The following is a 15,141-nucleotide window of genomic DNA, read 5'->3' on the forward strand; positions in this document are numbered from 1 at the left end:
GAGGCCTGCAGTTCAGACGCTGCTCTGGGTTCTTTTCTGATTTCCTGGATGAGTCTGCGATGTGCTCTTGGGAGTAATTTTGGTAGGCTGCCGACTACTGGGAACGTTCACCACTGTTCCAGGGACAATGAATCTCCCCAAAGGTTTGTCCCAAAGGTTTAGGAACGAGTTTGTGGCCTTTTCCAGGCTAATACATGTCAATGTTTTTGTTTCTGTTTTAGTTCATGGCATGTTCTGTTTTTTTGTTGTCGTTTTTGTTAGATTCTTTCACCTAATGTTCTTTGTCCAACGGGTTTCTATTTAAGTGATTTCTTGATTCAACAGGTCTAGCAATAATTAGTCCTGGGTTTGGCGAGTGAAAAGGAAAGGATAATCAGCAGCACGGAGGGTTATAAGTTTCATTAAGATCCTGATATGTTTGTAGTTACAGTGCTGTCTTAACTTTGAACTATACTTAATACATAAACACATTTGATAGTTTTCTTTTATTTAGACAACCCAAATAAAAGGCACATAACATTGCGCATGTTTATGTAATAATCTGACAAACGTACATTTAAAAAAAAAATGTAGGAATGTTTGACCTTTCTGCTAGTCAGAAAGCCTAGTGTCTCATATATACAAAATTATCAATGTTAATGTTCTAATACAAAAAATTTATAAAAAAGGTTATCTTTCACATCTATTGTAACTACCTTATCCTTGGAACTAAAATAGTTTTGTACAAAGATATACATTCAACTGCTTTCACAAGTGTCCTGGAATTTCCAATTAACCATTTTCCTTAAAAATAAAGAGATGTTCAATTCCACCAGAAATATTCAGTTTATCACATCATTATTGTTTCAAATTTGGCAAACAGGCTATTATAGTGTATCTACGTAAATATAACAAAAATAAAAAAAACAAAAACGCTAGACTAATATTTTGTTTAAAACAAAACTTGGGGAAAAAAAAAAAGAAAAGAAAAAAAAAAGACAAACATGCATATTGCATTTTTCAGTATAAACTCTGTCAACTCAGATGAGCTGAAACACTGCTGAAATACCATGGCATTCACTAAAAACAAACAAACAAACAAAAAAACAAAAAACAAAAAAAAGAAGGTCAACAGCTACAGTGTTCGGGGTCATGCATTGTCAGTCTCGCCTGTTGTTTCAGTGGACACAAACTTGCATTTGATTAAACAGTTCCCAGCCACATACTGTACCTATGCAGACTGAGACTTTAAAGGAAATTTAAAAAAAGGTAAACAGCATGTATTCCATTGTACAGTCATTTATCATTTTAAATGGACGGCTATTAAAAACAAAACAAAAAGTCTTGGACAACTTCTTCCTCACTGAAGTCAAACCCCACGATGCCAAATCTTTTAGGGAATCCAAAAAGTTACATGGAGAGGAATCATGACACGTGGTAGATATCAGTATAAAAAGAACCGCGTTCATGAGTAATGGGGCTTTTCTATACGTTTCCTGAGCGAAGCATCCTTAGCATATGGTTGGGGATGAAACAGAAAAAAAAAGAAAGAAAGAAAAAAGTAAAAGTGTGCAGAAGAGTCAGCCAAAAGTATGCTGCTTTAAAAATAAAAATAAGGTGACACTTAAAATCAGACCTTGATTAATGAAACATTCAGTTTGAAAATCATTACTGACATCCATTGTGTAATCAAAATCACCAACACTTTGAGGGTTGGATTCGAAATTTTAGAAGTTAAAAATTGTTCAAGTGTTCCCTCGGTTTTTTGTTTTTATTTGTTTTTTGAGCAGTACGTTTAGTCACCACCATGGTGACGGGTAACAGCCTGAAAAAGCTTCACTGCAAGGCTTTCCACAATCAGCCACTAGATGGTGCTCAAGTGCTTGCGGTTGCTGCAAAAAACACTGAGACGCCACTTTGATCTTCAATAATACTGCTGTTCACCTGTATGCAGGATATTCTTTCAGTGCAAGATTCGTTCCATTCTGAATTCATGAAGAAAACCAAAAAAAAATTAACACTACAAATAGGAAAATAAAAACAGAACTTTGTGTGTCCATACATACAAAAACAAATAGAAATATTTCATAGTCAAGAGGACAGTGTCTTGATATCCACTTGCTAAAAGCAAAAATTAAAATGCTGACGTGGAAAATACATTACTATGTCAACTGTACAAGTTAGTCAGTGTACCTCAAGAGCATACCTATTATCTGAGAATACAAAAGAAATGCTATAGCAATGTGAAAAAATATTCTTCCATGCAAGTGGAAGCTGCTGTCCCTTTTACTAGACTCATTTCCTATAACATTAAATAGTGATTAGCAGGCTATAGTTAAAAAACAAAAAAAACAAAAACCAATATACAAAGTAACACCCAGAGACTTTGGGAGAGAACTTGTAAAACATCAAATACAGCAATTTATAGTTATTGCTTCAGTTCATTTCCCATCTCCCTTTTACAAAAAGCACTGATGTGTTTTCCTAAGGAGTCCTCGAGGATGAGGAATCCTCTCATTTGTCATAATACAAATCACAGTTTCATCGTTCTAACTGACTACACTAAGTCTTACGGCTGTCCTGATTTCAAGATAAATCCTACTCAAATTCTACTCTTATTCTGCGTCCCATGCCAGTCACTTAACCTCGGTTGGGACACAGCTGGGACTTGGTGAGCTCCTACTGGCCGCACAGCTCGTGTAAATATTCACTTCAGAGCTCGGAGAAGTGAGCGCTGTTCTAGGTGAGAAAGAGCCGAGCCCGAGGTTCAGCTGTGAGGACAGGAGTCTCTTGTTTCACTTCATTTTCCCTTTCTTCTTGGCCAGTTCACCTTGCTCCCTCCTTTTTATCTTTTATTTTAATTTTTTTTTTTTTACATTTTTTACCAAGGTGGGGATGAAGGCAAGACTTGGGAGAGAAAAGGCATGCTATCCACTGGCCTCATGGCGATGTTGAGCGGCCCGGCTATATTCATAGGCATCGGGGTTGTGATCGCGACAGGGTGGGCGATATTCATAGGCGCGGTTGCCGGGATGTTCACGGAGGCGATGTTGACGGGCCCAGTGATGGTGACAGGGTGCTGGAGGCTGACTGGAGATGTGATGTTGACCGTGTTGGTGCTAATGTTCATTTGTGCGGCGATGGTGACGGGGTTGTTGTTGTTCGCATTGCCCCGATTCATCGCTGAAGTGATGGGGGCAGAGATGGTCACAGGCGTGGCTGAAGCAGAATTGCAGACTTCGTTACCGTCTGGAGAAACCCAAGAACAAGCATTTTACTTAGCTTTGCAGCATTTAGCAAAAACAAAAACAAAATAAACACCATTATCTTGTACTTTGCACAAATATTACAGCAATAGCGAGGATCAGCACAGGTCAGTGGTGCTCAACATGTACAGGTTGACAGCTTTTATGACAACTGCAGCGGTATGGTGACCAACAAAATGAGTCTTGCTAATACATAAAGAGACTGGCATTTAATACTTTTTTTTTTTAAAGTCCGCACTCTTGAAAAAAAAAAGAGAAGAGCATGAAACTTTAGGACAACACCTTAGATGGTTTGAGCTAGTTTCAAAAACCACATTTTTCTAAAAATGCTCTCCACTCGAAGCTCTGGCAAACTCACAGCCTGTACGATATTACTGCCTTTATCCCTTATTGCTTACAGTAATGCGAAGGCAATATGCAGGGATTGGTTTCCATCGTTTTTAAATGCACGGCCCTATGGTGCTGCTGTACTTGCTCCCAGTGTGTGACGAACCTTTGTTACAGGAGTTAAAGTTGGTCTGCCCGTGAGTCTTCAGATGACTGGTGATGTAGGCTGCGCTGAGCATCTTTCCGCAGATACTACAGGTGACTTTGCCTTCATGTCTAATCATGTGGGAACGGAGTCTGTCTTTGGTGGCGAAAGCAGAGGTACAGGCCTGGTGTCGCACAGCAGATGGGGTAAAAGGTCAGTGCAGTGAAATCACGATATTAAAAATGATTTAAAAAAACAAAACAAGCTGCAAAGTAGCCATTTTTCTCACCGTTACTTGACATTTAAACGGTCTTTCTGAGGAATGCACATGCTTCACATGGCAGCTCAAGTGGTCTGGCCTAGATAAAAATGACAACAAAAACATGGTTAAAATTTAAAGACGATACATTTGAGTTCCATTAGATATAGATGAGACAATTTGTACTTCATTGTGTGGAGATTTATTTATAATATGGTTTCTGTAACCCAACAAAAAGCTACCAGTTGTAGGGCTGGTATAACGTCTGCTAACACTTTTAAAAGACTTCACCAAATTCATTTGACATTTATTTTGCTTGCGATTTAACCAAACCTATATGTTGTTACAATACATACAACAAGTGTTAATAATTTACTAAAGGCGCATCATGGACGTGCACAAGCATAAAGTGAAAAGCCTAACATGCATTACAAGTGCAGAAGTGTACGGATGTGCTCTGTTTACTTAGATAATGAGGGGATGGGCACAAAAAAATCCCGAAAAATTCAGTCAATGGTAGTTAATTCTCCATGATCAATCGTGCGTAAATGTGTTTGACCTACTTTTGAACACACACACACAATGAAAAGAAAGGACATTTTTGACATGATATTTGAATAAACTGACAGTTTGATTATTATTGCTGTGCTTAGTTCCTAACATCCTTGTTATTACACATATATGAAAATGAAATGAATATGAAGTTCCAGGAATTTTCTTGATACTTCTTAACACAAGTCCTAATCTGAATTTGCATCTCTCTCTGAGGATTAGAAGAAGACCACGTATGGCACAACTGTTGTTCAACAAACAACAATAATCCATGGCTGTGCTGACTTGTGTTTCTGATAAGAACATGTACCTGTGCCAAAATATGATGTGTATATTTATAGGTATTAAAAACTGCCTTTAAGGGAAAACTATTATAACTGAGCATATAGAGAAGATCTATATTGCTCCTTTTGTTATAGAACTTTAAGCGGGGATTTGAGAACACTTAATATCTACTTACACCATGACTGTACTGATATACCTTGTCTATTACACAATAAAAAAAACAAACAAAAAAACCCACTGAAAACTGATTAAGAAATTGCTGAAACTTGCCTTCTGTATTCCAAGTGTTCAAGCTTAAACTAAAGCTTCATAATGTGTTTTTATGTCAAACTAGCTATAAAAACAAACAAACATACATATAATTTGCAAAGTTCACAGGAAAACTGCTTGAGATTTACAGCGAAAGGCCAACATTCACAAACGTCTTCGTGACACTGATCCTCCTCTGTCAGCATGTCAGTTCTAGTGAAGCTGTGAGCTGAATCATGTTAGAAGTGCCATAATGGAGTGAGCAAGGGCTACTGCTTTGGCAGCTGCTTCCAAACCGGAAAGTTTCATGCTGCTGGAGTCCCTTCTTTTTTTCTTCTTTTTTTAAAAATAAAATCAGAGGAGTCAAGTAGGATCTTCTCATGGGTGCCATGAACCGGAATAAAGATTTTTTTCTTTTCCCCTTGCCCCACTGATGAGGAGAGCAGACTCCAGACAGTGCCTGTCTACAGATCCGGCTGAGTGGCAGTGACTCAGTGCCCTGTTACTCAGTCCTCATTCTCACTTTCCAGTATGCTGATGAATCGCTGCTCGACGTCACCAAGTTGGAGGCATGCCTGAGATTGCCCTACACAGCACAGTGCTAATGTTACCGCTTGGCCAGGGTACACTGCTGATGTTTTTGTTGAAGCTGTGTATTGCGGCACACAGCTTGCTGTTTTTTTGTTTTTAATGTTATCACGACTCTCTGCTAAGTCAATACTGATTTATGTACACATCAGATTTAACAAACACTTGGCTTTTAACAAAATTTTAAATGTATGTCACTATTAAACCTTCTTAAAGTCATTACTTCATGTTAAAAGTGTTGACCTAAACATTACCGCATGGTTCAGTGAATTCCCAGGGGAAAGAGTCTGTGACATGCTGGCGGGAACTGCAAAGTGACAAGTGACGCCTCCCCCTCCTTTGGTACTTCACTGGTGCTCTTCCATGTGCGACTTTTTAAACATGTGGTTGAAATGGTGTGGGGGGTCATTACAAGTACAAGTTTAAACTGCTAACCCCAGCAATAAACATAAAAAAAAAAAAAAAAAAGGCCACGTTGGAGCAACACGGACACTAGATTGACATAATTATTTGCTCTATATCAAATCACAGTGCGGCTGACTATTCCAAACACCATGACGTGAATAATTCACTTACAAATGTACAAGCTGTTGGGTAACAGTTCAGTGTACCTTGGGTAAAGCATGAAATATGTAGAATCTAGCATTTGCATTCAAAACTAACTGCATGCATGAAAGATGGTAAAATTTAATACTTCAATCTATTAAGCATGATTTTTTTTTCCTTTGCAGCAGCCATTTGTGGACTGCCAAGGACACACTCATAAAAGACTGGTTGTTAGAATGTATTTATCATTATTTATTTATTGAAATTCTGCATAGACAAGTCAGGACTTTTCCCTATGACCCCCGAATGCAATCACCAGAGGGTGAAATTACTTTTTGTCTCCCCTCCCATAAGAATAAATTAGCTCTCAGATGCACATTTCCTGTTTATAGTAGCCTTGTTAGTTGTTGATTAAAAGCACAGGAATAGAACAGAAGGGTTGTAAAAACAGCGCCATTTTTTCATCAGTTTACTATTTTCTTGTGCCACTCTGTATTATCAGTGTGGCTGACATTCTCACTGCCTACCAAACCCCTTGAAGGACTGATCACATGTACACACGAGGAGTGCTACTAGCTTCTTAGTGCACTCAGTTTCACAATTCCACAGACAACCTAAGTAAACTCATCCCAAACAAACTAGTGGCTAGTGCAACAACAAGGAGGGATTCCCAGTTACCCTGGAGAACACTTTGTCAGGTTTGTGGACAGGCCGATTAGCTTAGCTGGAGAACTCCAGTAAATAAAACCTAAAGCACTTCATTTCTTGCTCCATATTTGAGGGCTGTTCTTCGTCTAAAGTTGTCAATAAACTGACAGCTCCTGCTTTAGGAGACCAGCTGTAGTAAACAAAACAATCAAACAAAAAACCCCAAGCAGCAAACTACTAAGTTGGCATTCTTCACATCTTCATATGGACATTTTCCATATGAAAGGCATGACTTCACTTTGGTTTTGAACCAACAAACACTTCTTGTTGTTATCTCACACACTTTCATCACAACAGAAATGCTCTTGCAGCTGCCAGTAGTTGATTATTGTAAGCTAATGGGTCCAAGCTACTGTGGTTTTATCTGCAAGTAAGCTTGAAGCCTGACAAAATGGATGCTTGTGGGAAACCAGCTGCCACAACAAGGTAAGGTTGTTTCAAACACCTTCGAGACCTCGGTGGCCATAACATGTTTTTAGGACTTCTTGTTCTTCTTATCAGTGCAAATTATTTTTTGTTTGGGGTTTTTATCTCAAAATGACATTTAGACCATCTATTATCTGCATGGTGGTACTGTATAATAAAGAATGTTATGCCATTATCTAACAGAGACTAAAACTTCATCCAGCACCTCATGAACTAAATGATTGTAATTTAAAACAGTAATCTTATCTCCCTATGGAATTCCTGTGTCAGTCTGAATCCCTATGACAGACCTGTTTGGCAGGATATTGGAAAAACAAATTCACATTGGAGATGCTCAATGTGGAAAATTCATTTTTAACTAGAGACATACTGAACAATTTAGGTGTAGAATTAACAAATACAGACAGGTGAGTAACTGAAGGGAAAAACTGACAGCAGCATTATCAGTCAATCTAGTGGAGTTGAACTATTGATGACTGTTGTACTAGTTTCCTTACAGATCAAAGGACAAAAACCTGATCCTTACCTGGAAAAGCCTTTTCCACACACAGAACATACGTAGGGCTTGTGGACACCCCCATCGTGAGAGCGAACATGGTAGGTCATGCGGTCCTTCCTTTTAAAGCGTTGCTGGCAGATGGGACACTCAAAAGGCTTCTCATCTGAATGGGACAGCTTGTGACGATTCAGGTGGTATACGTCGCGAAAGGCTTTGCCGCACATCTCACATCCATGGTTCTTCTTGACAGGTTTGGCAGGTTTCTTCGGGACATTTTGCTGCGGCACATTGCCCATTGCAGGTGATGTCATGATACTTGTGCCTGAGGAAACAGAGGTTGTTGCTGTGGAGAGGATGCCAGCTACTGTGGAGATGTAGGAAGAGTTGCCGTTGTTTTCTCGTGGCATGGTGCCGATCATGGGGACCATGGTGGGGGCTGTTTGGGCTGTCTTCTTTGGACGTGAAACCATCTTGATACCGGTGTGGCTGGACTCATGACGTCGCAGGTGGTAACTGTCGCGAAAGGCCTTGTTACAGTAGCCGCAGACAAAAGGGGTTTTGCCTTTGTGTTCTTTCTTTATCACAGGCACTGGAAGCCGCTGACCACCTCCGCTGGCGACATTGTCTTTGAGAAGCTCAGCAGCATTGGCAGGTGGCTTCTGGTCTATTTGGATAGGCAGGATAGGCTTCTGGTCAACTTGCTCAGCTCCTGCATTGAGAAGTGGTAGCAGGCTGTTCTGGGCCACCTGGTGCTGGTGGTGGAGGGCTTCATTGGCCTGCTGATGAATCAAACACAGAGGGTTTTTGGTTAAATGAAGACGAATACTATACTTCTACTTATAAAACAAAAGTAACAAGGTACTAAAGATAATACTAAAGATTTAATAATAATAATAATAATAATAATAATAATAATGATAACAACTGCGAGAGAAAAATAAAGTCGCCATAATCTAAAGAAAAACAAAAAACAAACTTAATGACCAAGAAACAAAAAGCGTTGAAGCCAGGTGTTCCCTCACTGGAAACTGACAACTCAATAAACACAATATGTGTTAGTAATCTGTTACAGAATACAAAGCTGTGCTGGATGAAAAAGGATACCATCGTGACGGTGCTCACATTCATCATGTGACTGCAAAACAGGCATACCAAATAAGAGCCGTAGCAGAGCGCAGTTTAACTACCAAGAAGGCTCCTAAAGAGCAGGCCATCATCTCAGGTACCCAGCTGATTTGGGATAACCATACTTCTGCTCTATTGTGTAAGTAAAGGAGTTAAACGACAGGAAAATAAAGGGCAACAGAATAAAAATAAAACTTTACATCGGGAATAACTGCTTTGAGATTTTTTTGCACCCCCCCTGGGGATCTGCAAGTACAAACCAATGCCAGCTACTGCCGCAGCACAAATGGGATGAAATGGCTGGTTGTAATTACCAATAGCAACAAGATGCTAAGCTGGGGTTTCACTCATTAAGTAATCAAATTTCCTGACTAAATGGATCAGACACAATTTGAGTTTTGTACCATTGCTGTGACCAGCTAAAATCATCCATGACTGTTTGGGCGTACTTGGGGCAGAATGGAGATAGTGGAAGCTGTATGAAATCCGGCTGCCTTATTTTCTTTAAAAAATAAATAAACAAACAAAAAAAATGACATCACAATAAATATCAATGGAGTTTAATTCAATTAGTTCAGTTAAAAAAAAAAAAAAATCTATCACACTTCTCATAACAATTCATTCTTTTTCATATATCCAAATATGAAAAAAAAAGAAAAGAAACACAGTTAACACCGTTTTTTCAGCGACTGGACACACTCAGGACTACTCTGTCGATGTTGTCAACCACCAGCGAGAAAAGCAAGCTGAAATACTTGACCTTTCTCTTTGAGGTTCAATCATCCATCGAAGAAGGCTAGCCAAGAAAAAAGTTGCAAAAGAGAAGACGGGACAGAAAAGAAAAATGAACCTCACAATGTCCTCCTTATGTCATCTAGCCTATTGTGAAAGACACAAATCTGAGCAGTGATGCACTCGGGCCTCAGCAGGGGATCTTTGTATGCTCATCTTCATTGATTTGGCTCATCTATTCATGGGACGGGGACATTGTTTATCCACACACTACTCAGCGAAACTAGCCGTCATTCCTACATATGCAATGGGACCTGGGAACTCGAGGAGAATGCCACCCATCCATTTGTCTGAGCACCTGCTTACACTTGCCACCTTCCAGGATTAGTCATCATCATGCCAATGCTAACCCGTCCGTTGGCACAACAGGGGTGGGGAGAGCTTTATGTTTGGGTTGGAGGGGGGAGGTGGGGTACTAGCAGTGAACCCCCCTTTGTGAAGCTTGTGAACAGCAGACGTAGCCAGTGTAGACAGCCTGGCCCTCTATGCAGAGGTGCAGGGCCTGTAAGCTGCTGTGCCTTCATGCAGCTCTGACCATTTTGACACAAATGCGCTCTGACAAGTGGGGCTGCTCCCTCATAAATAACATCAAAATGGAGGGAGTGTCCTGATGGCTCCATGGGCCACTGTAGGCTTGAATTGCGCTCACGGTCTGAGTTAGATTATGCGCTGTCTTTCTTTAGTCTTTTGTGCCACACTCTACAGCTGCTTGCCGAAATCTCAATTTTTCCATCACAGGCAAAAACTGATGACAGGGATGAAAAGAGGGGCAGAGAAAGAAACAAAACTTCTAATTACATAATTTGTTTTTCGAGTACATCTAATTTTTGAGGAGTTTTTTTCTAGGTCCTTCTTTCAAGTTCTGAATTTTTTTGGCTGCCGTCTAGTTTGCTTAGTGGGCAAACTTCTGAAATGTTGTCAATCCCCTAATTTTTTTTTTAATGATCCCAAAAAGTTGTACTTCAGGGATTCATTTGGTTAAGGCGCATTTTTTCGTACAGATATTTGAGTTCTACTAAGAGTGAACAAACCTTTAAGGACATTCAACAGAGGCTAGTCTTCTAAACATCCAGAATGGGTGGCATTTAACACCCCTATAGCTAATAGGTGTGCTGTATTACAATGAGCAATCGCTGTGACATTGAGACAAATCACATGTCAAAATAAATAGATACATTTAAAAAAAACACCATAAAAATGTACCCAAAAAACTATGAAACGCTTAAACATCTACAAAAATAGCCAAGCAGATATACCCTGCATTTCTGATGTAACCCATTTTATAGACCTGTGCTTTTCATTTCAGTCAAAATGACCAGAATTATATTGTACCGTAAAAACATGAACCTTCCATATGAGCAGAAAAACACATGGAACTGATTCTCGACGGCACCAACAAGCCTCAATATTTTCCTTTCTTTTTTTAAACAAAGGTAATAATAAGTAATATATGTAACATATTTACCTTTGTTAAAAAGAAAAAGAAAAAAAGAAGTAATATACGTAACATAATAACAAAGGGGGGGGGGGGGGGGCAGCGACAAGCAAAATACTGTGCACGTTGGAGGAGAGAGAAAAAAATAAAAAAATAGAATACATAATAGTTACTACTGCTAGAGTCTAAAGCTCTAGCAAGAGCATCCAAAACATGTTTTATATAAACAGTGATTGTGCAATTTCAAAAGGGGTTGTTTGTTATGAAGGTCCAGTTTTAAGCAGAACAAAGACTTGGAGTTAGTGATACTTGATAACATCCCTCACTAACACCATGCTTATGCACACTCTTTCAGTGTCATGTAAGTTGGGTATTATTTCAAGTCAATGTGAGTACTGAAAAATTTAATATTTTCAGTACAGTCTATTCATCTGATGAGCTTCATTTAGTTACTGAGATTTGCCATCTGAATGTTTTGGTAAAATAGGGCAAAACAGAAACAAAGAATCTTTTACACAATTTCCACTTACCATAAAGCATTCGTTTTCACTGTGGGTTTCTGAGTGGCTATTGCAGTTTCTGGAGAAAGCCAAAACTGATTTTCGTGCACACATGGATTGCGTTATAACTTTTCTCACTTACCTAAAAGGGTTATTAGTGTAACACTTCACACATCCATGTTCAGAGTGCTGAAAACAACATGATTCACCAATTTTCCTGAATGTAGCCTCACAAACACTGCCCCCCCCCCCCCCCTCCCCTCTTTTGAACATGTTTTCCCCACATTGTGCATTTACCTGACAGGAGGATATGCAGCAGGTAATATTTAAGCTGGTTTACGCAACAACACTGGTCATTTAAAACACCTGACAAAGCTTTTCAGAAAATATCACCAATTTTCATGTAAACTTCTTGTTTACAAAAAACAAACTATAATGTGTTGAAAAACAATGAAGTTAAAAAAAAAATGCTTCAAAGTGTTCCAGGAGCCTGAATTTAAAGGCACACTGATTTACATGAAACTGACACAGTAACAGTGTGAGGTACATAATACACGCAGGGCCTCTGGCTAGACGCCAGATACTGCATGACAAATGACATTGTCTGTCTGCCTTTTCAATTATGAAGAAATAGTACACAAAGATGTGAATGAACGACCACTCCGACAGCAGAGCAAATTATCAGAAACTCAGGAAAAAAACAAAGTGTCCAAAAAGCAGTGAAATGAACACAACTTAAGATGGATTTCTTTAAACTATTTGCCAAAGTGAGCTATTCAGATTCTTTGCAGCCATTGATGTCCTTACACCAAGCAGTGAAAGCTTAATCAGAGCATTAATGATCAGTTTTTTTCCCACACTTTAGAAGACTTTTAAAAAGAGAAGTGGCTCTTTAGCATGAAAACTATAAATTGTGCACTTCTATTCACATATCCTGTTTTTTCCCCCGTTGTCATTGACATATTTATTTATTACACAAAATATATTACTATTAGACAAAGGGTGCAGCACCAACTACTGCAGCAGGTTAAACTCTAGACCTTCATCTGATCATTAAAGCCTGGAATAAAATAAAGTTGTGAACATTACATATGCAGATTTGAAGGGTTTACTGAAAAGTAATTTTTGGGAATGATCCTGAAGTTACTGGGAAGTTCCTCCCACGAGGAGAACTTTGCAACACCCACTAAAGTGTTGAGTCAAAGGTAAAAATTAATTTTAAGCACTGGAAATACACAAGAGACCGCAGAATAGTGGTAAACCTGGAAAAATGGTGCGTATTGGGAATGGAAACTAAAAATATATATATTTATATTGCATTGGGGTTACACAAAAACGGACTCAACTGTAAAACATGAAATCTTTATCCTTACAAAACTCATTTGCTCCATGTTCCGAGCTCATTTCTTGTAGCCTAGGTAAGGCCATGCGATTGAGAAGCTCACAAATACGAGTGAACAATAGCCTTCATTCTTAGCACATATTGAAATTCACTAAACCGTGACAGATATCACTCTAAACCGCAGCACTCGCTTTCCTTCCCAGCACGCATTTATTCATTTCGTAACGCCGTTGCTAATTTCAAATGCGCCTCTTCGCTGCTAGTGTTAGCTGATGTTGTGTGCATAGTTTGAATTCCTTTCCACCACGGTCACCAGAATAAATAGCTTAGTTAATAAGCAGAGAATCTGCACAGCGCTGGTCGTCAAGTCTTGTAACGTTAGTTTTGCAAGCTCATTATGGCAGCCTCGCCCACATTAAGCTAAATTAGCAAGCGAGTGTAATTAAGGTAGCCCGAACATCGTTAGCTACTTGGCTAGTTAGTGTCGAACCGGCTGGAGCAGGCGGAAAGTTCACCGCGGACTTGAGAACCGCCGTTAGTAAATCTCAGCAGCTAAAAACCTCTGTGTACACTTAACCAGAGATTTGCCAAATCTACAATGCGTGTTCTGTTATCCACGCTACACTGAAACATGTCGCAGCGTTACATCTCATTATCCCACGGCGCCTGATCAAAGCCTTCAGTCAAAGGGGGGAAAAAACAGGTCTGTCTCGATTGTAACGGTGCAGTGGCGTCTCCTGCTTCACTCCAAGTGATCCCGCATGTTTGGCTCCGGCTAGGCAAACAAACTTAAAAAAACAAGGAATCACAAACGCTGTCGAAGTATTAAACGCAAATACCCAAATATCGTCGGGGTAAGAAAACATGCCGCTTTTCAAACAATGCTTGGAGAGATTAGATTTTTTGTTCTAGCGTCATTCCCAAGCCTCACAGCTGGAAGCCTGGATTCATATACCATTGTTTTGCTTGGTTACTTGTTCTTGACATTAATCGTTTAAAAACTGGATTTACCACTAAGATATGAAGCCGTTTGCAATTCTACGGTTGTTTTACCGACTATTCCGGTTTCCCTCCAAAAGAGACAACTTACTTGAAAAAGAAACGTACTCCAGCTCGGCTCCATTTCCACACTTACTAATTCTGTAGGAAACCTAGTAGAAGCCTACAACAAAGCAACCAAACATGGCAGCTAAACAACTTCCGGTGACCTCAAGGGCTGAACCACTTTGCGCAGGATTTGGCGGGGTTCATTAAATTTCGTATTTTGAAATGAATTCGTACGCATAACTCGTGAAATATGAATTAATCACTAACAAGAATAGCAACTTACGATGTATGTTGAATTCAAATTCACAAGAGATTGTATGAATTGTTCCCGTGTTATTACGATAGTAATCTGGTGGCGTTGGATTTTTAAAACACCCCCCTGGATGGTTTTTGCTGATGCTGTGAGGGGAATTTGTTATATTAGATTGTCGCATGTGGCTGGGAAATGATTGCGTTTCAGTAACGTTTCGTCCTTTTTAAAAGGGAAAAAAAAGATGCTAGCGTGTTGTTCTGCATTACAAATAGTTGGGCGGTCGTCTTTCCCACTGTGCCAAGTGGTTCATTTTAGAGAAGTAATTTGAGTGCGAGTTTATTTTCATTCATGTAATAGGGATGAATGAAAAGGCAGAGCCATAATATCCTAAATTTACTTTTTACGTCATGTACACTTGGGTTAAAAGTGATTCTAGTTCCATCTTTCATCATTACCTGCAGAATTTGGCTATTAGTATTTACCACAACCTCGAGGTAATGATGCAAGCCTCAGATATGCTTCTGAATAGATAAAGTCCTGTAGATGCTGGTTTGTTTGTTTTTTTTGCGTGAGATAACTTGTACATTAAACAAAAACAACATTTTTATATAAGCTCTTGGAAAATGAAAATTGTCACTTTCTAAAAAAAGGGCTTTCAGCCTTTATTTACAATTCACACACACACATACACACGCACGCGCACAATGCAGTGCAATCCTTAACTGTCATCCAAATGTCAATTGTCATTCACCATCCAACTGTATAAGGAATGGTAATATGTTAGGGACTCAGTGGTAACTGACAGGGAATGAGTCATA

At 39.3% G+C, this 15,141-nt stretch overlaps 1 protein-coding gene across 1 annotated transcript; it reads right to left on the reverse strand.

The window, feature by feature from the left end:
- Nucleotides 1-466: 466 nt before the first annotated feature.
- Nucleotides 467-14,206, reverse strand: vezf1a (vascular endothelial zinc finger 1a). The gene is made up of 5 exons (XM_085469743.1): nucleotides 14,114-14,206; nucleotides 7,857-8,608; nucleotides 4,007-4,076; nucleotides 3,739-3,901; nucleotides 467-3,228 (listed from the first exon to the last, which is right to left on the reverse strand). Exons 1-5 carry the CDS (start codon nucleotides 14,144-14,146, stop codon nucleotides 2,861-2,863), a joined length of 1,386 nt encoding a protein of 461 aa, XP_085325869.1. The 5' UTR covers nucleotides 14,147-14,206; the 3' UTR covers nucleotides 467-2,860.
- Nucleotides 14,207-15,141: the final 935 nt, after the last annotated feature.

The sequence above is a fragment of the Copadichromis virginalis genome, linkage group LG10 (assembly GCF_057382275.1).
Source record: "Copadichromis virginalis isolate Kocher_CV1m ecotype Utaka linkage group LG10, C_Virginalis_male_GT1.1, whole genome shotgun sequence".
Classification (NCBI taxonomy): Eukaryota; Metazoa; Chordata; class Actinopteri; order Cichliformes; family Cichlidae; genus Copadichromis; species Copadichromis virginalis.

Bases quoted from the DNA above. Each gene is read 5' to 3' on its own strand.
- vezf1a (XM_085469743.1), bottom strand. From the start codon at position 14,146: ATGGAGCCGAGCTGGAGTACGTTTCTTTTTCAA. The intron at 8,609-14,113 runs GTAAGTTGTCTC...TTGATTCATCAG, and splicing joins GGAGTACGTTTCTTTTTCAA to CAGGCCAATGAAGCCCTCCA. The intron at 3,229-3,738 runs GTTCGTCACACA...GGGTTTCTCCAG, and splicing joins CTTTAACTCCTGTAACAAAG to ACGGTAACGAAGTCTGCAAT.